Below are 26,371 nucleotides of genomic sequence, written 5' to 3'. Positions count from 1 at the left end.
TAAAAATATATATACGAACTTAAGACGAGCTCCCCCGAGCAAACGACCTTGAGAATTCGTTCCAAAAATCTGCGGTGCACGAGTTAAGACGGTCATATACAAAGGGTTACGAATGACTTCTTAAAAAAAAAAGTCCTTTATGAAAGCTTTAAACTACCAAAATATCACTTATTGAATTGTCTAACAGTTTTGGTTAAAAATTACAATGATGTGTCTGCCACTAAAATTGTTGATGCATAGGAGATGCATCAATAATTTTAGTGGCATTTTTATTGAGTAATGAATGACACAATATCCACATTATAATTTAAAAAAACCGTTAAGATAACATATTTTTGAAACATGTTTTATTTGACTGTTTTAATTTTTAAAATTCGAGTAGGTATAGCTTTTAAAATTAAATACCCGTTTTGCTAGGGGTGGCACCTTAAGATGACAGCTACAGCCTCACTGTAAACTATTCTAGTATAAAAGGTAGCCTCTATTTTGATATAAGAGATAGTGTCCAAAATATCATTCAAATTCTTTCACCTTTGAACCGGTTACCACTTAGAAACATATTTATAAACTTTTACATTTATAATATTAAGCATTATGGCAGTATCTATGGAGCTTTATAATTTGGGGTAAAAATACCCCTAAATTTAGGTGAAGTTACCCCATTAATATATTTTTTATTATTTTTAGCCAGCGGTTCAATTATAAACTATACTGTTTTCTTTTATAAACTATACTATCAGTAAGATTGAACGGTATAGATGTTAATAGGTGCAGTTACCCCATTATTACATATATTTACTAGTTTTACCTAGCAGTTCTTTTATAAACTATACTTCCGCAGTACCAGGAGGCATAGAGATACATTGCTGGCGTCTTAGATGGAAAGACGCTCTCTTCTGAAGGTCGCCAGGTCGCGTCTATCCTGAAATGCTGCTAGCGGCAAATAGTTCCATAGTTTTTATAATCAGCAGTAATTTGAGGTTATTTCGATGTAAAAATATACAATTATTTTATAACATTTATAAAATCTTTAATAAAATATTTGTTCTTAGGTAACATAGTTCAATATACTAGAATGTATGTCGAGTGTCTTTACCCCATTCTTATAAAAATCTAGAAATACCCCATTACACAAATAAATGTAATAGGACCTTGTTATAGTGAATAAGTGAACTAACTTATGTTCATTTAAATAGTTTCACAATATTTCCTTATCAACTCGATATACATCTACGTTTACCCTAAACGAGACAAACACTTAAATCTTGCTAGAAATATTAAGTAGCCTCATTGCTTCTCTATATCCGGTCTCTGAGGCGCCATGGACTGTTGAATAGTGTTGAGGGTTCGTCGCCTCGCCTGCGAACAGTACGCGTGGGTTGCCAGCGGAGTCCAGTAAGGGTTTACCCAGATCCTCGCGTGCGTTGGGGTACTGTGGGGTGAGTAAGTTGTCGTATGTGTAACTACCCCGCGTGAAGGGGTTCTTGTACCAACTTGATCTGGAAAATATAAAAATACTTGTAAGAAAACAAACAAAGACACATCATTTATCACCGAAGGGGTACGCAGAGGTGCAAGCAAGGCACCCACTTTTCGCCAAGTGTGTTCCGTCCCATGATGTGATAGGGGGCGACCCTATCGCCATATCGGGCACAAATTCCAGACTCCGGGCTGATAATGAGCAGAAAAACCCAAATATCACTTTACCCGACCCGGGATTTGAACCCAGGACCTCGGAGCGCTGCCGTACCGCGTATGCAGAACAACTACGCCACCGAGGCAGTAAAATAATTGTCAGACAATGTAATCTCAACTTTTATCGATCGATTCCTTTCTAGCCGAATTTCGGCCGCGGCGGCCAATCTCAACGGAGATCAGCCACCCAGGAGATATTATAATGCACAAGTGTGTGCAATACACAAGCACTCTCTGTTCCTTCTCATAGTCCGGTGAGACGACATGACCGGAGAGAGATCAGCAGGAGATATTATAGTGCACGAGTGTGTGTGCAATACACAAGCACTCTCTGTTCCTTCTCATAGTCCGATGAGACGGCAATACGACATCACCGGAGAGAAATCACGCGCAGGATTAAAGGCTTTACGTGCTTTCCGAGGCACGAGGGTATCACACCGCCAACTTCCTGACTCCGAACTGCGACTGAGTAATTTTTAAGATGAAAAAACCCAGTCACAATAATTTATTGGCCTAACCCAGGACCTTAATGCGGTAGTCGTATTCGTTCTTATGTAGAATAACGCATACAAATAATAAATGTACCTCAACATGGCAGTAGGCTCTGGTATGTTGGTGTTCCTTCCCATGAACCTCCTCAGGATTTCCATTGACTTGGTTTTCACCACGTCTTCAGGCAACGTCTCTACCTGGTAACGTCGCATACATTAGCTTGGATGAACCAGAATTTTCTATAATTATTTCTTATTTTTTCGCGCATACTAAACGTGGAAATAAAATTAGTTTTCGGATTGTATCGAGGGTTCTTTTTATTTTATTCCCGACGTTTCAAAGGCTTTGTAGTCTTCATGGTTTACACATACGTCCCTTATCACCGAAGGGGTCGGCAGCCAACTAGTGCACCTTATTTGGCCATGACTATTCAAGCCACGAAGTGGGTTAACGCCATATCGGCTACAAATATCAAACTCCGTGCTGATAGCAGAAAACCTGGGGATCGAACCTTAAATCTCAGCAGTCGTATGCAAACTACACCGCCGAGGAAACAAAGTAGAATATTATGTACAATTCAAAGTTTTAGTACATGATATTCGAACATGAACTTTTTGACACCAAATAAGCTTATAGATACAGATTTACCAGTCTAGCAGTTGAACTCCAGACCTCAACAGCGTTATATTTAATGCTATGTTAAATATTAAACTGATAACATGCAAACCATAAAAAATGGGATACGTTATTTAAATAAACCTCGCGTGATCAGAATGGGATGCAACCTTTTGGAACTGAGACCGGTTGGTATCGTTGACAAATTCGTGATGCTCAAGAAACAAAACAAATAATTATGCAAAAAAATTGTGAATATTTTATAAAGGGAACTAAAACATATGTACGTATTTCTTACACAAATACACTTGAAAAGCAAATCTGCTAAAACCTTTTTGTTTTTGTTTCACAAACAGTAATTAAAAAAAAAAATTAAACTTAGAACTTTAAGAACGCTACTTTATTCAAAAAATGACAGTTTCCATTTATTTTGAAACGGTTGCATCCCATTCTCTTGAAGAACGCTACTTCTATATTATAATTCTCTTTGGCTACTTCGTTTGAGAATTGTTTCTATTTATTTTGAAATTTATTTCAAATTTACCCCACTTTCTCATTCTCTCATGCTTATACCCCATGCATTTTGATATTATGTATATTGTTCACCAAGGATAATCGAGTTATTTCCATGCATATTGAAATGATTTAGAAAAGGAATCAAAAAGGGCATTCGAAAAATCTACATTTTCCTCTCTACAATTATAATCGGAAAATAACAACGTAGTCGGAAAAGTTGGAAAAATATTGAATTAATAAAAAAAGTTATTCAATTCGGCTTATTTGTTATGATATTATGACACTAAAACCAGGCCGATAAATTGTAAGAAATGAAGTCGATTGACAATCTATCGTTTAATTATAATATGAATGAAATTATATCACAGCTTTGACATATATAAGGAATAACGTTTACTACCAGCCAATTCAACAGTAAAAGTTAAAAATACTTTTAGTTTTGTCAAAAGCCTGACCAGGGACATACGAAACTGCTTTCACGATGCTATTTTTGCTTTTATTTTAAGCTAACGTTTTTGGTGTAAGAAATAACTTCCATATTTGATCTAGGTTTTTTGTTGCCCTAGTCGGGCTATATTTGTGTTGTGGAAACATTAAATTTACGTTAGTAGCTACTCTTATTTTTACTTTAGCTGTCACTTTTACAGTCACGATGTGACTGACCGTAAAACATAGATGTAATAATTTCTTATGTTTACGCGAATGTTACATCTAAATTAAACTTGTTTTCAAATTCTATGTCAGGTTTTATATTTTAAATTCTCTCGACATTTAGAATACTCCATCCTTCATGGTCACGGACACAAACGGTCAAAGTTACATCTACCTCAATTTTATAATTATACATTTTTTTTATCTTACATTTGTATAGGGAAATATAAAAAAACCGCGATGATATCCGAAAACAAATTTTATATAATAATATCAGCCCTGTATTATATACTGTCCCACTGTTGGGCACGGGCCAGACGAGAGGGATTAGGCCTTTGTCCACCACGCTGGCCTAGTGCGGGCAGACTTCACACACCCTCGAAATTCCTATAGAGAACTTTTCAGGTATGCAGGTTTCCTCACGATGTGTTCCTTCACCGTTAAAGCAAGCGATACTTCACAAATACACACATACTTTTTTAGAAAAATCAGAGGTGTGTGCCATTGGGATTTGAACCTGCATTCGTCTCGGCAGTCCGTTCCACAACCAACTAGGCTATCGCTTAAAACTAATTTTATTTGGATGAATAAGGCGGTTTCTATACTGACCAATTTCGCACAGTTTCCACTAGTCCACAATGTTATTGCGTTGTCATTAGCCAGCGGAATAGTAAGTCCATATATCTTTGTTATCCATTTATCCTTGGGATGTATGTTTATCCTCGCCTTTCTATCCCACAGGAACCCGATGAATGACACATTAGACGGCCACCAGACTTTGTCGAATAACAGCACTATTTTATCGACAACGCCTATCGATAATATATCGATGAGTGTGGCCTTCTCTTGCGGTAGTTCTGGGCAGAACAATTTCGCGTGCCTATAATGAAATGGGGTAATGACACATGAGCTATATTTGTTAGGCGAAAATACCCCAGAAACGAAATATAATTTTAATTATTATTTTTCACTCTTAGAACTAAAAAACTATGTCAAAATAATATAGTTTTTTTTCTGGTTTTGCAACAAATTGTTGAAGTTCATTTTTCAGATTTTCTTTGTTAGTTTCCCAAAAAAAACTAAAGTGACCAATCCAAGGGTACCTTCTATATATTATTTAAACTGAGTTAAAAAGCATTTTTAGATATATTTTTTTAACTGATTATTTTGGTAATGGGGTTACTAATCAATATTGTTCAAAGGGAGCACATTGTTTTTGGGTTTAAAATAATTACCGCCTTACATTTTATAATGATAGCAAGATTTTAAGAATTTATATGTGTTATAATAGTGCACCACATTCCCGGGGTGGATACAGATAAACAGCAATATTTTTCCAAGAAATATTTGAATAATGATTCTCAAAAATTTAGTGTATTACTATAATCAAATTGTGCAGTTGCTTACGTTAGTAAATTGTTTAAATAGGGCTGGCAATTACTTTCTATTTTATTTACCGGAACAATACGATAATAGATATTTTCACCTACTAATCTTAAATATTATAAGCCTAATATTCCATGATTCGTAAGAGTTGTTTACTCGCATGGAAATTTAAAATTAATTTATTACCAACAATAAAAAATCCAATTGTATTTTTTTATCTGTATCATTTACTGTAGTTTAGACCTTAAACTGATTTTAAAAAGAGCAACACCAGTTTCTTGCCCGTTCTCTGGTGAGAACTGCACGAACTGGTGGTAGAGTTAATATTGACGCAATCTAAATAATGTATAACATTTTACAGATTCAAATAAATCATATCATCTCACCGGTATTTTACTACTCAACAAAATAGCTTCACCGGTAAAAATGAAAACCTGTAATACGTGCTCTGTAATAATCATATGTTCTTCCTAAAACATTAATGGAATGTGAAGTCAATGAATCCAAGCATGCAAGTTTTCATGCCAATTTGTCTTCCCCATTAATAACACAATTCTAGAATCAACACAGTGAGATAATCATGTACGTGTTGACTTGAAGATTAGGTTTAGGAATGATATGTTACACCCAAATTACCCCATGTATGCCTTTATTACGGGGAAAAATATTTGTCATTACCACCACTGGGGTGAGTAGACAGATATGTTGGTTTCACCAGGCTCATGAACCAATGTTAACATTAGCGGAGTATAGCATCCGAGCGAGCATTGGACCAAGTCAACTCCATTTATGCTTTACTAGCTTTTGCTCCCTGCTTAGCCCGCGTGAAGGAGTTTTTTCTGATTTACGTGATATGTATCTTTATATTACGACCAAATGACACAAAATCATTATAAATTGTAGCCTATGTTATTCTGATGTATAACCAATATTACTGTAAAGTTTAATCCAAATCCGTTCAGTAGTTTTTTCGTGAAAGAGGAACAAACATACATCCTTACAAACTTACGCATTTATATTAGTATTAACCCTGTTACATCCCACATGCGACATAAAAATCGAACCTAGTCCCTCAATCAAGCCATATTTCCCATCCCAATTCAATACTGACCATTCTCGTCGCATCCCCTGCCGTCCAAAGCGTCATACAATTTCGGCAACCTTTAGGTTCCGTGATGCCCGGAATGCTGGCCATCCACATATCATCGCCCAATCCATTCCTATCAGACTTTGTCCAGAAAAGCGAGACTATGTCTGTAAAATTCCACCATGATGTTGGAAATGACAGAATTATTTTACCAATCACACCCATGGACATTTTGTCTATTGCTGTCAGTTTTTCGCTGGGCAATGGCTGCGCGAATAGTGTGTTCCGTCTGAAAGTAAGCGTTGAAATATTTGCGAATGTAAACCTAATGCTTGTGTACATCTCTGATCTAAGAAAATTAAGAAGTCAACTTGAATATAAAAGTTCTGGTGTGGCGACCACGAATCGGAAGACGCAGCGTAGGCATAACGAGATGGACCGGCGACCTGGTCAGGGTTGCCGGAGTCCGATGGATGAGGGCGGCCCAGAACCGGTCCCTGTGGCGCTCAATGGGGAAGGCCTATGTGCAGCAGTGGACGATTCCCGGCTAAAATGACTGATGACTTGAATATAAGCGAATTTAAGTCTTATGCTTGGTTAAATTTCTGGCCTAGTTTTATCGAAAATTAAAAAGTAAACCAAAACACGAAGATAACGTGTCCATGGCAGTGTCAACTCGGAACATGGCTGTGTTATCTTCATCAAATTAGCGTGGAATGATATTTGTACAGCAACCTTATTACTAACACCCAGCCTTCTTGGGGGGCGACTGAGCGGTTATATGGGGGTAACCATTGCCTTAACGATTGGTTGTCGATTATACAAAAAAGTCCTTAATAAAATAGTCAAACAAAAAATGAGCAGCAAACAAACAGAATGACTGGAATGTTTCAAACAAACCTAGCGAATTGAATGGGGTAATGAAACCAATATGCTGGGGAAAGTACCCCAATGTGAGACATAAAAAAAAATATACGCGAAATTAATTGTTATATCCATGTACGTAAGTAATAAATTACTGTGAAAAGGAAAGAAATTATTCGAAGACTTCTAGCCGAAAATAATCGATCTTGAACAATAAAAAGCTGGATTGCAACGCTCGCATATTTTGATTGGCTCATTTTTGAGATCAATGTGTAGACAGCTATGGTTAAACTCACGTTCAGTGACCAATCAAGCATTTGTGAGCAAATTGCGAACGTTTTGGGTTGAATTTTAAACATGCTACAAAACAGACGCAAGCATGATAAACATCCCAAAAAAATTTATCATAGTCACCTATGAAAAAATTCAGTCACATGAAAAATAATCTCCAAATATTCGCGCCAAATTTACCCCATAAATTCAGTTCTCCAAAATTATTCAAGCAGATCAAAAAAGCATATCTGATGACCAACTTCACCCCAATATATTGTTGGCCAAAAATGTTTAACCCTTAGCTAAATTATTATGACCAAAACTATTCAAATTCACTGACCAATTTCATCCAATGACCAAAATCATTCAACCTATTTTACCCCATGCCTAATAGCACATATTTTGCCGACTAAATAGCAGTACTGACCAATTTAGCCGCATCGCCGCACAACCAAAGGGTCAACGTATTACTGGTCCCCATGCCAAAACTGGGGCCATTCATCATAGATGTCCAAATGTCTTCTTTCGGTACGTTCTTTCTGTCCTCAGCTCTCCACATAAAAGCGGTGAATGACATATTCTTTGGCCACCAGGGTTTTTCAAAAGCCAATACTACTTTACCGATCACACCTATGGACATTTTCTCTATAGCCGTTGTTTTTTCGCTCGGTAAGGCAGCGGAAAATAACGTGTTGTGCCTGGAAATATAATTGTCTGTGGTCGTCTGTCTGACTAAATTCAGTTTTTTGGTCAGTTCCGTGACTAAAAATTGGTTTCGTGATTATTTAAAATCGCTAAATTAAACTAATTTTGACTAATAAAAATCTTTGCGATGAAAAAAATATTTTCAATTAATTTTCTAAGCTAACCTAACCCAACTCACCTCTCCTTGAGCACGCCGAGCGAGACCGTCACGATAACACTCCGGGCTCTGTAGACGGAGCCGTCGGAGCAGGACACGACCGCGTCCTCCGCCGGCTGTCGCGGCCACGTGATGCGAGACACCTCCTTGTTCAGCGCGATGTCCAGGTTGGGGTAGCCGGGGCCGTTATTGTATGTGTTCTGGAAACATTTAAACAGTTTATTCGGGCACAGGACAACCTCACTGCTGGTCGTAAGTGGTGTCTAGATAGTTCTTTATTACTTTGTATGACGAGACGAGCTTGCCGTTCGCCTGATGGTAAGCGATACGATCCATAAACAGTAGAAACAACACCTTGAATTACAAAGTATTGTTTGGTATTCCACTGCGCTCGCCAACCTGAGATGTTAAGTCTTGTCCAGTAGTTACACTGGCTACAATGTTCAAACCGGAACACAAGTGACTAACTGCTACTTGGCGTCAGAAATATTGCGGTGGTACCTACCCAGTCGAACTCTCACATATGAGACCTACCAGTAAACACTTACCAACATCAGCTCAAAAAACGTCTTGTACCCGTATCTGTGCCAGCTGGCGTACTGGTGCCCCTTGAGCTCCTCGTAATCGGAGAACGTTGAGAGATCATTCCAACTATTAGAAGCCTCCAAATTGTCTATGACCAAATCCATAAAAAATAGAAACGATTCGATGAAATCAGTATCGTTCGCTATTTGAGGGTACTTCTCGTTTATACGTTCTTTCACTCTGGAAGGAAACGGGTGGATAAGTTGTAAAACTGAGTTAGGGGCCTTTTAGTATTACTTAACGCAATTTGGAGGAGAGTGAGTCTTGTAAAACGTTACGATGCGTTACAGGCGCGGGAGGGGATCTCGTACAAAGCGTTATGTAACATTGTTTGTTTATTTTAAAACAATAACAAAGGTATTTTAGCGACCTGTATTTTGCGTAAAAGTATTGTGAATAGAAAAAAATTGACACTTTAGAGTTACATAAGTTTTGGGATGGGGGCGGGGCACAGGAGAACGTTACGGCACGTAAGATGGGGGGGGGGGGGTCAAAAATCTTCAAAAATTGCGTTACGTAATACTGGAACGGCCCCCTATGGCCAGTTTTATTTACATTTTGTTTATTCCATTTGAATGACACGAGCATTAGCACAGCGTTTAGGTAAAGAGGAAATTATTACAATTAAAATGAGCTCCTATCCTCATTATTAGTGTGTTGTTCCGGAATCTAAGAATAGTAGTGCAAAAACGCCGAACAATATGTGGATTCAAGTGCCAGCTGATATAACTATGAGGATAAGTTGGTTACAACTTGCGACAAGAGATCCAAATTGATTGTCCGAAAAATTTGTATTTTTCGATAATTTTGAAATAGTGTACGCGTATTGACACTTCAAGCAGTTTACTGCCTTGATGACGTCATATCATGGCGGCGCTCGTTTCGCATATTTGTAAAACAGATAAAAAAAGTAAAAACTTTGAATTGAATTTAGAAATTTAATTTATAATTTTATGAACTAAAACTACTATTTTCCTATTGTTTTTTGATTAAACTACCTTATTTATGTATTTTTGGATTTTTTCTCACATACACTAAAATACCCTATTGATATTTCATATCGATTCCTGATAATCGATATACAACAATCGATGAACCTCACCTCCTAGTGATATACTGGCCCAAAGGTTCCGGCACTGGTGGCGGGTCGTCTATCACTTCAGTAGCGAAGTCCATCAGCTCACTTAACAACTTGGTGTCTGCTGGGGAGCCATCCGACATCAAGATTTGGAAGTTCAAGGTCTGGTTGACGACATCTATATTGTTGGCTATCGCTGTCTCGTACACACGGCTATTTGCGGTGCCATGGATCCTGGCGAAGCATTTTTTTTTATTGCTTTGAAAGACGAGCTTGCCGTTCGCCTGATGGTAAGCGATACGATCCATAAACAGTAGAAACACCAACACTTTGAATTACAAAGTATTGTTTGGTATTCCACTCCGCTCGCTATGAGACATGAAATGTTAAGTTTATGTCCAATAGTTACACTGGCTACAGTGTCCTTCAAATCGGAACACAACAGTGACTACACACTGATGCTTGATGGCAGAAAGAGATATTGCGGTGATACCTATCCAGGCGGACTCGCACATACGAGAGACCTACCACCAGTAAATTTATTGAAGTCATGCGTCTTAGCCTGCTATATAAACTGGATAGCCCCAAGTATAATGGCCAGAGATCTTGATGACACTAAGAGGTGGTGCGGGATTTTTTCTACATATGAGTAGCTTTTTTATGAAATAAGGGCCAAATGAGCATACGGTCTATCTGGTGGTAAGTAATCACCGCCGCTCATGAACGTCTGCCAATACCAGTAAGCATAAAGCTACATTTATATACATAAAAATCTACTCTCTCTTTCTCTCACTCTATCTACTCACCACTCAGCCCCGAGCTCGACGAGTCCATCTCCGAAGGGCACGGTGTTGACTCGTCCGCCGACCCTGTCCATCGCCTCCAGCGCCAGGACCTTCTTCCCGGCCTGGGCGAGGGTCGACGCGGCCGTCGTACCAGCTGACCCGAGGCCTACGACGATCGTGTCGTAGACCATGGCGCTGTAGAAAATAAACAAAAATTAAAATATTTAAGAACCTGACTGACGAAAATTTTAACAGAGGGCACCAAAAATAAAAACCCCAGTCCCTATCCCGCCATAGTGGCCCAGGTAAGTGTATCACGTTCCGAAATCTGTTGGTGAATAATATCAGCCCTGTATTATATACTGTCCCACTGTGGTCTCTACTACTGAAAGGGATTAGACCTTAGTCCACCACGCTGGCCTAGTGCGGGTTGGTAGACTTCACACAACCTCGAATTCCTAATAGAGAATTTCTCAGGTATGAAGGTTTCCTCACGATGTTTTCCTTCACCGTTAAAGCAAGCGATAATTCACAAAGAATACACACATAATTTTTTAGAAAAGTCAGAGGTGTGCCTTTGGGATTTGAACCTGCGGACATTCGTCTCGGCAGTCCGTTCCACAACCAACTAGGCTATCGCGCTTTTTCAGTGAATATCCATCATCAAACATACCGGCATAATTGTGTCAACAGGTAAGGAGTAATTATGGCTGGTCAGTTGATACTGTATCTAGGCCCTACCCCACTTACTACGCTTACGTCACGTGTAGTGGCGTCACTTTGACCGTAAAAAAACTATAAAATATAAACAATATATTGTGTTATTCTCAAGCTTTAGTTGGGTTGTGATTTCGTTTCTAAAACGTGACCACTGTTAGATTTTTTTATTAGGTACAAAGCTTAAAGGACGCTCAATGTTTCTTCAGTGGCTTGAGTACCAAGCCACGACCTGACCAGTCTAAGCAGCGAGTACGTTCGGCATAGCAAACGGTATTCTATCTCTCCAGTGGCTTGAACTCCAAGCCACGACTTGACTAGTCTAAGCAAGGAGTAAGTTCGGCATAGCAAACGGTATTCTATCTCGCCAGTGGCTTGAACTCCAAGCCACGACTTGACTAGTCTAAGCAAGGAGTAAGTTCGGCATAGCAAACGGTATTCTATCTCTCCAGTGGCTTGAGTACCAAGACCTCACCAGTCTGAGCAGCGAGTAAGTTCAACGCAGCAAACGGTAATAACAAATGTACGGAAGAATATGATGCATTCCCCAGAGCAATGTGGATAACAACGCTAATCAGCGAACGTGGGGTCAGAACGACGCCGTTCCGTGCCTGAGCCGCTTGCCTCAGTATCTAACTGATAACGCTGGGTCTTAAGACTAGTGACTCAAACAAAACCTTAACAAAGTGTTTCCTAAGGCTGGGAGGGACCGGAATTTCCAGTTTATCTAAGAAAAGCCGCTTCCTTATATAATGAAGTCTGATCTATTAGGGGCCGTTTAAGAGTTACGTAACGCATTTTAGGGGGAGGGGGATCTTGTAAAACGTTACTATGTGTTACAGAGGCAGGAGGCGGGGTTTCGTACAACTTTTACGTAACATACATTTTTCTATTTTAAAACAATAACAAAGGTATTTTAGCCACTTTCCGATACTTTGTGTAACATAATTGTGAATATTAGATAAAATAGACACTTTAGTGTTACGTAACTTTTAGGGAGGGGGGTACAAAAAACGTTACATGGGAGTTCAGGGGGTTCGAATATGATCAAAAATTGCGTTACGTAATACTTGAACGGCCCCTTATACTTGCATATTGCTAGATAAACGAGGCGTTAATCACAATATATCATTATTACAATACTGTAGCTTGAAACACTGGTTAACATTACTTAAGCTTTTAAATAGTGCATGCTGTGCCAACCTTTAAATAATTGTTACATTTGTGCAACTTAATTGTATTAGTTTTTATATTGAATTCATAAGTAATAGTGTAAACAATTGTTGGTGGCCAAATAAAAAAAAAAAATATTTCTCTTACAAAAAACATTTCTAACAATGTTGCACAAACTAAAACTCTGTGTGTAGAAGAGACCACGTGACAATGCGCGAGACATGATTGGCCGAATTTTAAAATAACGGCCATTTTTAATTAGAATTAAGGTGCAGTTCCGAACACGCAGATGCAGATATGTGGGATTTTTGTACATGCGTCTACTATGTGAGGTTTCAGATACGGTTTTTTCATAGATTTAGAATGGATTAACTATTATTATTTTCATATTATCAGTGTTGCCGCACAACCTATAAGTGTACATTTATGGAATGGCTATTTTTTAAGTAAATAGTTTGGTATTTCTGTGCTGTGGGTATTAAAGTAACTATTAATTATAATTATCATATTATTTATCTACAATTGTGTTCTGCCAAACTTCACCTTTACAATATGTAGATATTACATATTTTTGATTTTTATCTATTTCATTATGTTACATAATTGGGTACATTATTATCAATTTGGGAAACATTATTTTTACGATAGTAATTATCGTTTTTTATACTTTGTTATAAAAGATATCTAATTAAAATTGTATTTTAACCGTCAACTGTCTCCACAGTTTTGAATAAGTTGTTCTATACTAATATTATAAAAAAGAAATCTTTCTTTTTATAATTAATAAACTCAAACTATATCAATTTTAATAATTCTTTCAATGCTAATAGTAAATAAAGCTGTATTATCCTGAATAAGTACTCAGTAAATTTTAACTTAGGTATTGGACCCTACTTCAAACACCAGGTGCCAAAAAAAAATATTCTGTCTAATTAGTGACCACTGTACACAAGATGTTAAAACCCGCCATAGTGGCCCACGTAAGTGTCGCTTTCCGTGATCAGTCTGTGTATATCCAGTTCCAACAGGCATAATTGTGACTGAGGGGTAATCATCTCTCGTCAGTCGACATTCTATTGGACACCACTCCTTACCACCAGGTGCATTGGAGTCTATTTTCTGTGACCTTATAATAAAAAAGCCCTGCACTAAGCCAACGTGAAGGACTAAGATGTAAACCCTCCCAGTAGTACGGAAGAGCTTAGTAATAGGTAGAATATATTACAGGGCTGGTATTATTATTAAGTCAACACTCGAAATGCAATCATATCTAACCAACAAATACAACAAAAATGAATTACACATGTTTGTAACAGCCAGACTTTTCTATATTTATATACTTCAACAAATATGTAAGTTATCTAAGAATATTCTTTTTATTAATATATTAGACATTTTTTGATAAGCTATACAAGTTGAAAAGTCAAGGGTCATCGTTTGATCCTTGATCTTGGCAAGCTGTTTGTTCCCAACTGGAATATTAAACTATACTATACAAAAAAATATTACTCAAATAAATACTACATATTATTTATCAGGGATAATTAATGTGAATAAACCTTCGTATATATTTTAACCAAAGGCAGTCCTCGTTAATTTAGGATAGAAAAATTCTAACTTATATAATTTGAATATCGAAACAGACGCCTTTGAATCACAACCCAAATGCTACCACAGAACTTAAAAATTTAAAAATCTAGATTCGTAACAACATTATAAATGAACCTTAACTTTTTTATTAGTCCATAAGGCAGAATATTAATGCTCCTTGTAAGTAGTTAATTTAAATTAGAAAAGTAAAGTTATGGTTCAACTTACGGTTTTTAATTGCGATATCCTTTCTGCACCCAATTTAGTGTTTAAAAGTATACAAAGCGGTGCTTACGATTATTTAAACACGATTATAATTATGTTTTTAATATATTGATTCAACAATACTAATTTATGTAATAATTACGTTTATTTATTTTCACAAGCCCTAACCTACACGAGTTTTTTAAATAGCAATGGTTGAGTAAATATACTAATCACGATCATATACGTATGGCAGTAATAAATAAATATTATTGAATTCATATATTAGGTATACTTTTCATTTATAAATGTAATATTCCTACAACTTGTAAACAAAGTAAAACTTTTCCAAATATTCTTTGTCGCTAGGGATGTCCTGCCGATTAGTGTCAGTCTATTAGTCGATTTTACAATAAAATCTCAAAATGCAAAATTCAAAGAGAATATTTATAATGAGTTCTAATAATAATTAAATAGAAAAAACTAAATTTTTGGTGTTAAATAATCAATAAATATGCTTTTCATTAAAGAGTATTATTCAATTTTAACCCTGCTGCTTACATATCTACTACAAATTATTATATATTAGATCATAATAATATTATTATTTCATTTAGATAATTACCCATAACTTAACATCAAGCGAGGTTAGGTCAAAAGATAATATTGATAAATTGAAACAAATAGAGACCTTTTCGTTGTAAACAAATTTTCATGTCAATGTTACAAACAATAGATAAAATTAAAATAATGGATAATGATGTCTTGGTTACACCTCCGCCTATCCCTTCAAGGATAAAGGAGTCTGTTTGGTTTTTTTTTTATATAATTTTATTGAACCCACGTAAAAAGTTTGTACCTAAGTAATTCTTAATAAAATGTACGAGACGAAGTAATTTTTTTTGGAAATATTGTTACGAAATTTTCTATCTCATCTGTTTTTTTATCGTTTGCATCATTTACATTTGTTCTATCAAATAAGTTACATCTAGATAATATTTAATTAGCATTAAGACAAATAAACCAAACTACAAAAGACAGAGAAAACCGTATTTTTATTTCATAAAAACTATTTCGTTACTCAGATATAATTGTTTTAGAAAATATTCCCGTACGTAATATTTTTTTCGCTATTCAGAAAACAGTTTGTTTGGACATGTTGATAAAACTTATTTATACTGCTTATTAGGCTTACGTAATCAACCCATAATTTATTATATTGGTTATCGGACCCTGCAGTCAACGCCGGGGGAAGCCTGCGAATGGGATACTGGAGTCCCCTGGCTTAGCAGCTGCAGGGCCCTGGAGGAAAGTCGAGAGGAGATAGCTGGAAAGGTAGTGTGGAGGAAGAAGAAAACCTCTTAGGATTGGAGGAAAAGGCCAGGAAATGTTCACGAGCCCTCGTAGTCCTCAATATGAATGGCAACCATGAGGTATAAACACTTAACTGTGTGCCTAGGGCCGCGACAAATGTCCTCCATGCATTTTTTGTAATGAATAGTGTAAGGGGTGTTTTTTGTTTCGTGAAGGAAAACATCGTGAGGAAACCCATATACCTGAGAAAGTCTTTATAGGAATTTTCGAGGTTGTGTGAAGTCTGCCAATCCACACTAGGCCAGCGTAGTGGACTAAGGCCTAATCCCTCTCAGTACTCGAGGAGGCCCGTGCCCAGCAGTGGGACAGTATGTAATACAACGCTGATGATTCACAATAAATAAATACATATGAGCGTGCCTTGGAGGGAAGGGGGGGCAACCTAAGTATTGTCACTTGAGAGCTTCAAAACAGAAATCAGTATACATTTATGCCATAGCATATATTCCAATAAAGATTAAATAACACGTAATGTATTGCAAAACTATCAAGACACATTTTTTATATATCTAAAGATAACATTTTTATGTCAGATATTGTGGCCTTGGAGAATATAGCAACAGCGTTATCTTAAAGATACTTTTCCTCTCTGATAACTGAGAAAAAAATGATTTTTGTAAACAAATAAGATTTAAAACTGATTGACTAATAATTTTATTAAAAAAAGGGCTTCTTATTCCGCCTACTCGTACCTTTCATAAATTACACTTCAATGTGAGACTATCACACGCATATATGCTGAATTGTTTCATGAAAAACATGAAGTTTCGTGAAAAACACACATCTAGCCGTATCCACGAAGGATTATATAGAGGTGCAGCGGACACTCATTTTTCGCCAAGTGTGTCCCTCCCATGACATGATAGGGGTTGAGCCTATCGCTTTACGGAGCGCTATCCTATTATTACTATAACCGATCAGGGATTCGAACCTAGAACCTCTAAGTGGTAGTTGTACCGCACGAAATACATCTACGCCACCGAGGCAAGAAACTATTTTGGATTTGTTTTTGTGACTTCAAAACGCTTTTGATGCGTTTTTTTGTTCGTTTAAAAACTGATGTGATCAAGGTGGTTCTTAACTATATTTTTTGTTTGTTACGCTGATGGAAATTATTCTTGGCTATAATTTAGAAAGATCTACTCAGGAGTTTGGGCATTATCGGTTCTTTTTTAAGCCCTCGTATATAATAAGGGTTAAAACCACTTGATGGTATTGGATGATGCTGACTTAACTTTAAAAAAAATAAACAGTTTTCCTTTTATAGCAGTAAAGAATTTCGATGCTAGTAAAATGGCAAATGAAATTGACTTTACAATTCAAAGATCTCTACTATAAATTCGCATGGATTTACAATCAAAACACTCGTAAAATATCTCCGATAAATCTTAGACCAAATCTCAAGGGCATCCAGAACATTCCTTATGTAACGGATGCAGGATTATCTAAATCTTATCGCTGCATCATTCGATCTGTACCATTCGCTAAGATGTGGGCGCTCGCACTGCTCCTGCCGTCAGCGCTGGCCCTTACAAGAATAGATCCGTTGGTCGAAATTCAAAATGGGTTAATAAGAGGTCTAAGATCCAATGATGGACAGTATTCGATGTTCCTTGGCATTCCGTACGGCGTAGTCGATGCCGAAAATCCTTTTGGGGTAAGTCGATATTTTTCATAAAAATTAAGATGTAAGTTTACTGAAATTCATATATCTTGCCTTTTTTTTGTTTTCTCGGAGAAAGTCCCTTATTACTACCGCCCAGTCTACACGGGGGGCGACTGAGCGGTTATGTTGGGGTAACCGTTGCCTTACGACCCGACAATTGAAGCGGCCCGGGACCCTCGGGCGGCAGTCGGGCCGAGTCCCTAACTAATGAACCTAGCCTAAGTCCCTACGCATCGGCCTACCAACTAAAACTCCACGTTGACCCTCTTCGGCGCATAAGGGACGACTGCGGGCTTCCCCGAGACAGCAGGTCCGAGTCTTCGTCCGCGGCCGCCCCTGCGCGGTGCTGCCTTACGGCCCGTCTCCTAAATGTGTGGGGGGGGGGGGGGGCTCCTAAGCCACCGCGCGCCGAAGGATGCTCCCAGTGTCAACGGCAGCATGAGGTCAACGCCATACTACCGTCCATCCCGGGGGTCAACCGAAAAATGTGCAAGAAATGCACAAAAATGCACTAGGGCGGACAGCCCCCTGCCGCCCGCCGACGACCCCCATCGTGGCCTCTGTTAGTCGCCTCTTACATCAGGCAGGGGTTTACCGTGGTGGTATTCTCCAAACGCCCCCATTCCACAGGGCGGGAGAACTAATCACTAACTAGACGTGAATTTAAATTCTTTACTTGCCAATACTTGTTTAGTTACCCAGATTAAAGGTGAAACAAAATGTATGAAAATGGACCTTGAGGTATCGCCTTAAGTTAGTCGATATTCTGGATACATAATATAGCGTATTCTCATGCCGTGGAAGTTTACTGTCGAAAATCATAAATTAATATATTGGAATAATAATAATAAATCTTTATTTAGAATATTAATAGAGGTTTTTAAAAGGATTTTTCTAATCATATTGCGGTTTTTTTTAATAATAATTTTCTTCCGACCTTTCGGACTTTGTATCCTTCTTGGTCAGGAAAGATCTAAAAAAATGTTTTATCACTACATAGTATAAAACAAAGTCGCTTTCTCTGTCCCTACCTTTGTATGCTTAAATCTTTAAAACTACGCAACGGATTCTGATGCGGTTTTTTTTAATAGATAGAGTGATTCAAGAGGAAGGTTTATTTATTTTATTTTATTTTATTATATTTGGAATATAATAAAATAAAATAGGTTTATATGTATAATACCATCCATTAAATAGTGGAGAAATATTGCACCCGTGCGAAGCCAGGGCGGGTCGCTAGTTTCAATAAATAACATTCGTGTAAACAAAAGAAATCATTATACATTAATAAAAATACTGATACCAGACGAATAAAGCGAGATTCAGGATCTTGGTAGCTAAATTATGTTTGTTCAATTTCTAAAATTACTTATTATTTCGGCTTTAGTGTAATGACAGAACAGTAGTCGTTACTTCTGATATAAACCTTATCTTGGCTTTAGAAATATCATTGGCGAGTCAGACGATGATTCAGGAATGACCATTGATTAGATATCTCGTGATTTTTACACAAGTTTAGATATAGTCATGTTGTGCAATAAGTGTTGCTCGTGCTTCGTTTGAAAGATTTTTCCTAGCAAAAGGGCTGTGTATTACTGGTGGTAGGATATTTGTATCCGATAGCGAACACCACGAACGTATGCAGCGAAAACTTGTCCATAATGACCTACTTGTGTAGTAGTTTCAAACCGGCATAATAGCCTGGGCCATTTCTAGTGCGCTATGTCTCCACACCGATTGCACGTCCGTACGAAGGGACATTTATCGCGGCCCTAGGCACACAGTTCAATGTGTATACTTTGTTGTATATTCACATTGAAGGGGCAACAAGGGCTCGTGAACATTTTCCTTCCTTCTCCACTCAGCCAATCCTAAAGAAGACTCCTGACTTCACCTCACCGTCCCTCCTCCCCTTCTAGAGGCTACGGCGCCCTTAGTGTTTGTAGAATTGAACGGGCGGCGATTGCCCGAAGTGACAAGTCCTAGGGAAGATGCCATAGACTGGAGTAGGGCGCCACGCACTTATTTTTGTGACCAAATATATTTTCTCCGTGCGCCAGAATAGCTAAGGCCGGGCCTGACATTATTCTTGTCATTTCCACAATAATTCCAAGATGTAGCAATAATATTTCTTTAATCATATCATTGGAATAGGTTAGTCTTAGGCACACTCGCTGCAAGTTTTCGATTATGACTTACATTTTCTTTTCAGCCTTCCGTCCCTCACCCAGGCTTCGAGGACACATTTGATGCGTTCGTTGATTCTTCAATATGCCCTCAATACTTCGGCGGTACCGTACGAGGATCCCTCGACTGCCTCAATCTAAACATCTACGTCCCCAACACTGCCACATCCAGAAACCGCCTTCCAGTCATGGTATGGATCCACGGAGGTGGTTTCGTTCAAGGTGGAGGGAACAGAGAGCTTTACTCTCCGGAATTCTTGATAAAACATGACGTCATCATCGTTTCTATTAACTACAGACTCGGACCTTACGGGTTTCTATGCGTAGAGTCTGAGGATGTCGGTGGTAACCAAGGGTTAAAGGACCAACTTCTAGCCCTAAGATGGATTAGAGAGAACATACAAGCTTTCGGTGGGGATGTGAATAAGATCACAGTTTTTGGAATCGATTCGGGAGCGGAATCGATTAATTTACATCTAGCATCGCCTCATGAGAAGTTATTTGATCAGGCGATACTGCAGAGTGCTTCGGAAGTAAAAATTGGAGGGCCAGATAATTCTGTTCCGATAGCTGCCGCAGAAAGGCTCGGGTATGAAACAGAAGATTTAGAAGACGCTCTGAACTTCCTTTCAAGTCAAGACAACCATTTGGTTATAGCGGCTTTCGCTGACTTACGCTTGAATGTCGGCCCCTGCGCCGAACCCGACTTCGACGATAAGTTCATAGATTCGGAAGCCAGCTCCACAAAAATTCGTAATATTCCCATCATAATTGGGTATACGAATGACGAGGCGCTGTTCAAATACGCGAAAGCGAGTCCAGATGTATTCGTAAACTTTTCTTTCGAAGATAAAATTGGTTCGGAAGTCAATTCCGATATTGTTGATTATGTCAGACATTTCTACATCGGAGATGAAGATCTAAATGAAGATATGAGACACCAGATCATTAACTTTGAGTCCGATTTCAAATACTACCATCCAACAGAAAGGCTGATAAAGAAATATACAGATGAAGGGGCGAAGGCGATTTTCTACTACGTATTTTCGTATGTGGGCGAACGAAACCTGATGAAGGTAGCAGCTAACATCACTGAAGGTGGGGCGACCCATTTTGATGATCTGGGGTATCTGTTCAGCTCGAACGTGCTTGGAAAACCCTCAGAAGATGACCAGGTTGTAGTGGATCGGCTGACAAGTTTGTGGACTAACTTCGCTAAGTTTGGGTGCGTATTTTTATCTTTATTAGGACTTTGATTAGGGGATAAGGTGAACGAATAATCTTCAAAAATCTTAGACTTAGCGGAGATATTTTTTTATTTCAGGGACTTATTTATGAATACATACGTCCGTCAACCTATAGAGACTTCGGAACCAAGGGTTAGATTCTCACGTTAGTGACACTTAGTGTAGATTTTTCTAAAGTAATTTGCCTGACGTTAGATCTCTGACGAAACCCAATTTGCCAGTCTTAAATGCTAACCCCCTTATTCATAGACGTTATTTATTTAAGGACGGAGCATTGCTGTGATAACAAGTCTGTTTCTCAGCTTTGTTTATCTGACATCCAAATAGATTCAAGTTATATCTCAATATTAGCCAATCACAACGGCCCTATGTCTACGCACTGTGAAGGCTGCCAAGCCGTCAGCACTGAGAAACAGACTTGTTATCACATCAAAGATAGAGCTTAGATAAATAAAGTCTATCATTATGGGGGTAAGCCTAATCTATTTGAAAAATGTTCAAAATAGATAACTTTCATAGGTTTAGGTAAATAGGGGATTTTTCGTCGCTTTCAACTACACAGCTATCAAAGCTGTCTTTCGATTAGATCGCCCGTATTTGCAAAAAGACGTATTTGCCCCCGTAGACGGAATTGTGCTCCCAGACTCTATCAGTCTTACTTATAAACTTGTTTTAGCGTTAAGAGGTGCTTGAGAATTGCTTCAACAGCTGTCAAAAATATCACCGGTCCCTAGTTTAAACCTTTTTAAGAGGCAAGATGGCGGATTTTGATTTACAGCTGATCGAGTAAATTTGTGTTTTAACTGAGCATAGCTTTGCGAAAATTTTATTAGTAAGGTATTTATCTGTCATTTGATAGTCAAGCCAACATTTTAGTACTTTACTATCAATCTAGATAAGACGTGGACCTCTGTTTACGAAATGTGGACAATTTTTTTGGCCACGACAACGTAGATCGTCAAATCTCCCGTGGACCCCTGAGGTCCAGTTATTCCCATGATCACGCCAACGTAGACTCCCATCAAGTCCAACCTGGACCATTTTCAAAACCAATGTTCTAAACAGTACTTATGTTTCAGTGAGCCAACACCGGAAGAAAACGACCTCCTGCCGATAAAATGGTCACCAGTAACATCAACAAAGCAATGGTACTTACAAATAGATTCGGATCTTTGGCTAGACAGTCGACCATTCCACGACAGAATGGCTTTCTGGGACCTATTCTACAAACTACAAGAGAATTCTAGAAAGTGAAGTTATTTATATTAGAAATTAATGTTATAATTTATATATGTAGATATTGTACTTAATTAAATTATTTGATGCGTTATTTTTTATTTCATTTAGAGATTAATATTTGAACTGTAGATATTGTTCTTAATTAAATTATTTGATGCGTTATTTTTTGTTTAATTTAGAGCAAAATAAATGCAATAGTTTGAGAACATAATTTGATTTACACGCCGCTGTGCTGGTCGGTGACATCGGGCGTCTCCGGAAATATTCGGTTGCACAGGCAGATTGGCAGCAAAGAAGCTATGTCACGCGGCGACTATTCTATTATTCTCTCTGGTTACAAAAAAGTATTGACTAAAATTGTATTCTGTAATTATTGCGAATATAACGTTTGATACTATAGAAAGAGCGTTTCAGATTTTGTAGACCACTATGAAATAAAACTATTTTTCAGAGAAATAGACTGAGGTATTGGTCGTCTGAAAAATCACAAATAAACATTTTTTTTTTTTTTTTTTCTGCTTGTAAAATGTAAATCGAGGATATAATAACAAATAATATGTCAAGTCCAAGGTCACAATATCTACTGATGTAAATAAACATATTATATAATTATGAAACTTGTGCCCACAATGTCTACTCAACGTGGACATATTTTTTTTAAAGGCTCAGCAAAATGACCTAACTGCTGATGGTAAATGGGGTCCAATAGGACGTCGACTGACGAGAGATGATTACCCCTCAGACACAATTATGCCTGTTGGAATATACACAGACTGATCCCGGGACGCGACACGTGGGCCGCTATGGCGGGTTTTAACAGCTTGTGTACGGTCGCTATCCGACGGATATAAAATATATCCTACCACCAGCAAAATATTAATCTATTTGACTTCTTATATTATCTCCCCGTAGTACGGAACTCAAAATCAGCGATATTTTTGAATTATTAGATTATTTTGTATCGCAAAAATACATTTGAGAGAACAGATAAAAATTTCTAAAGTTTTACATTCCGATTTTCGTTATTTATTCCTAAGTTATATATATTTACTAGTTGACCCGACAGACGTTGTCCCGTCTCAACCATGAATTTGCAGCGCGCATTCTGTCAATCGCTGACAGTTTTCTCAAATTTTCTATTTTTCCGCGCAATTTTTTGTTTTTTTTTTCATAAGAACCTTCTCCTAACATTAAAAAACACAAAAAAAAAAGTGAAATCGGTTCAGCCGTTCACGCGTGATGTCGTGAGCAAGGGAAATAGGGATTTATTTATATATATATATAGATTGCACATACGTGGAAAATATACGATTTTATTATATTGATAGAACGGTCTTAGGTCAAGATATAATATAATTATGTAACTGATAAAACATATTATGGTCAAAGAATTCTAAGATTATGTAGAGCGGACATTGGAAAGATTGTCATACAAAAATTTTGCGCTCATGTGATTGTTCAGTCTACCGTGAAATAGCAGAACACTAATGTAAAATACTTCACATTTTTTCCGTACAGTGATTTGCACTTTTTTAATGCGCGTATTAGTGTATTTTCTGTAAATATGTTCAATTCAATTCAATTTTTAGATTATGGCTCCATCGTTGGCAGACAATGGTTTTGCCAATGTCAAAGTTGAAAGTAGGAAAACTTACGGTAAATTTTTATGGGTCTAATATTATCTATGACTGTTACTTTTGTATTATTATCTAATGCTGTGACATCTTATCACACATTTCAAATAAAACTTCTTACCAATTTGTAATAACTTTTGGAGTACAAATAAGGTTAGGATGTCCAGTTTATAACTAACTAATCTGTCTAATATCTTTGGTTGTCATGATAAGCTCAGAAAATGTTTCGTGATCTAAATAATAGATGTCACTAGCATACTATGTAAATGTCATTTTACTTGTCAGGCGTCCTCAATTTAAAGCAAACGGAAATCGATAAACAAAAAAACAACAAATGTTTGAATGTAAACTGTTTCCTGTCGTAAAATACTTTTTTAATCTTTTGCCAATTTTATTGCTCCGTCAAACGAATTAAAACTACGGGAAGTGGACGTTAATAATTTGAAAGCAGTTTCTTTATCTATTTGTGTATTATTGTAACACAAGGACAATAAATGAAGTGAATGCTTTCACTAGACGCCCCAATTATAATTTTTCAGGGTCCTACACAGGGGTAGAATATATACAAGCGCATAGATATATATGTACTGCCTACTAGATCTGGCGTTCACTCATTGTGTTTGACTCAATTATACTGCAATCCGTACATCTGACTAGTATGATTTCAACATTGACAGCGTGTGGTTATGTACGAAGTGGCGAGATGTGAATACAAATTATTAATCAAACAAGTCAAATTATTATTTAAGTGAATAAATAGGTTATAACAGTGACGTTTTGGTTGCAATTTCAGTTCAGATTTTGAACAAATAGTTTATATGGACGTTCGTGTCTATAGAATATACATCACTGTACAAGGATTTCCTGCGAAACTGACCTTACAGCTCTGAGTTGACCTAAAGCTCGGCGGCCTTGTATTATTGATTGGGTCAATACGCTATTGCCTTGAATATATGACCACCTGCTAGATACAGTAGCGACTTCAGAGGTGACCGGGCGGGATAGGGGGCCACTTTAAGGGGGAGAAACGCTGTTAGAAGGGACACCATGACCTCTTATTCGATGCAATTAGTTTAACAATACTAAAAAAATCACAGAAGAAATTCGGGCGCCTAACTAAAATTTTTCACCTTTGATATCCACGTAGAGTAATTCCAACAGAAAATATAGGTACAAAAACAAACGGCAGATACACATCACATCTTTATTCCTGGAGGGGTAGGCAGGGTTGCAAAAAGAGCATCCGTTTTTGCCAAGGTTGTTTCATCCCTTGATGTGATAGGGGGGCGCACTTAGCGCCATGTCGAGCACAAATTCGAGACTCCAATATTAAACATATGGGCGATAATACACAAAATACATACATCGTATGATGTATCATACCTTTACCCCATATAAGGGTAGGGAAAGAATATGTTACCAATTTGGTACTAAATTAATTCTAGTTTATAAAATATAGGAAATAATGTAAGATTTATGTTAAAAATAATAATGATACAAAACTTATTTGTAACTAAACTCATTAGTTTGTTACGTACTGGCCGCTAAGAATCACTTTATTTTCATAAATCAAACTTTTCCCGCTTAAATTGTATTCGAAATTCAAACACTCGTTTAATAAAACATTTACACTAACTTAAAATCCGTTTTATCATTTTAAACTTAATGTACATTACGCCAATTTAATAATAATAATAATTCACGTATTTAATGACACAGTCTTAGTAAAATAATTTTAATAAAAAGACGTTACTTACTGGCTTCCGGCAACACAAAGAAACAGCAGCACGGACCACGGAGTCATGGTTATTGTGCCAAGCGTCTTCGCGAACTCCGTTATATAGCATTATCTACATAGATCTCGTCACGGGTCATAGTTACTTAATTAAATAATAGAATTCTGGATTGTTCGACTAATATCAAAAGGCGATTAAATCTGTGCTATTATTTTTATATTTATTACAATCCGCCCCGGTTTTACAGGGTTAGCACTAATAAAGTCTTTTTCTACGAATGATTTTGTATTATTATATACTCGCTTTTGCTCCCTGCTTCGCCTGCGTACAGGAGTTTTCCCGGGATAGAAAGTAGCAGTGGCACAAGATGATTTTTTTTAAAAGGTGACCCGGTGTATTACAAATTGGTATCAGTTAAGATATCGGGGGCAATTTATCGGAAAACAAAAACTAAGACAACGAATTAGTCTTGATTCGAAATTAACAATCGTTCACATACCTAGTAAACCTATTTATACGTAAATAATTGAAACATTCGTAGAATCGAACAATAAACGTAGATAATTCCCCATCCATTAATCACAAATATCACAAGTACCTATTAATTTGTTATAACAACAACAAAAGCTAAGATGTTTTTATTACATAGATACGTTGTCCGAGCTCAATACTGGCAAGACGAAAGCAAGGTAATTGTCCGACATTCACTTAGTCAA

The 26,371-nt window shown here is 37.3% G+C and overlaps 2 protein-coding genes across 5 annotated transcripts; one reads left to right on the top strand and one right to left on the bottom strand.

Annotated features, from left to right (window-relative positions):
- Positions 1-174: 174 nt before the first annotated feature.
- Positions 175-25,768, bottom strand: LOC115447696 (spermine oxidase). Of its 4 annotated transcripts, none has more exons than XM_037436457.1 (8): positions 25,677-25,768; positions 10,911-11,084; positions 10,129-10,338; positions 8,990-9,206; positions 8,463-8,641; positions 8,007-8,277; positions 2,281-2,384; positions 175-1,499 (listed from the first exon to the last, which is right to left on the bottom strand). In XM_037436457.1, the coding sequence occupies exons 1-8, from the start codon at positions 25,721-25,723 to the stop codon at positions 1,259-1,261; spliced, it is 1,443 nt and encodes a 480-aa protein (XP_037292354.1). In that variant the 5' UTR covers positions 25,724-25,768; the 3' UTR covers positions 175-1,258. The 4 variants fall into 4 exon arrangements, with proteins under 4 accessions (XP_037292354.1, XP_037292361.1, XP_030030747.2 ...); XM_037436464.1 differs by lacking the exon at positions 8,007-8,277 and adding an exon at positions 6,467-6,731; XM_030174887.2 differs by lacking the exon at positions 8,007-8,277 and adding an exon at positions 4,579-4,849.
- Positions 17,391-22,376, top strand: LOC115447695 (juvenile hormone esterase). The gene is made up of 3 exons (XM_030174884.2): positions 17,391-17,604; positions 19,826-21,024; positions 22,126-22,376. The coding sequence occupies exons 1-3, from the start codon at positions 17,437-17,439 to the stop codon at positions 22,298-22,300; spliced, it is 1,542 nt and encodes a 513-aa protein (XP_030030744.2). The 5' UTR covers positions 17,391-17,436; the 3' UTR covers positions 22,301-22,376.
- Positions 25,769-26,371: the final 603 nt, after the last annotated feature.

Source organism: Manduca sexta, chromosome 1, assembly GCF_014839805.1.
Source record: "Manduca sexta isolate Smith_Timp_Sample1 chromosome 1, JHU_Msex_v1.0, whole genome shotgun sequence".
NCBI lineage: Eukaryota > Metazoa > Arthropoda > Insecta > Lepidoptera > Sphingidae > Manduca > Manduca sexta.
Note: the sequence above shows the minus strand (reverse complement) of the source record. Positions and strands in the feature narration are given on the sequence as shown.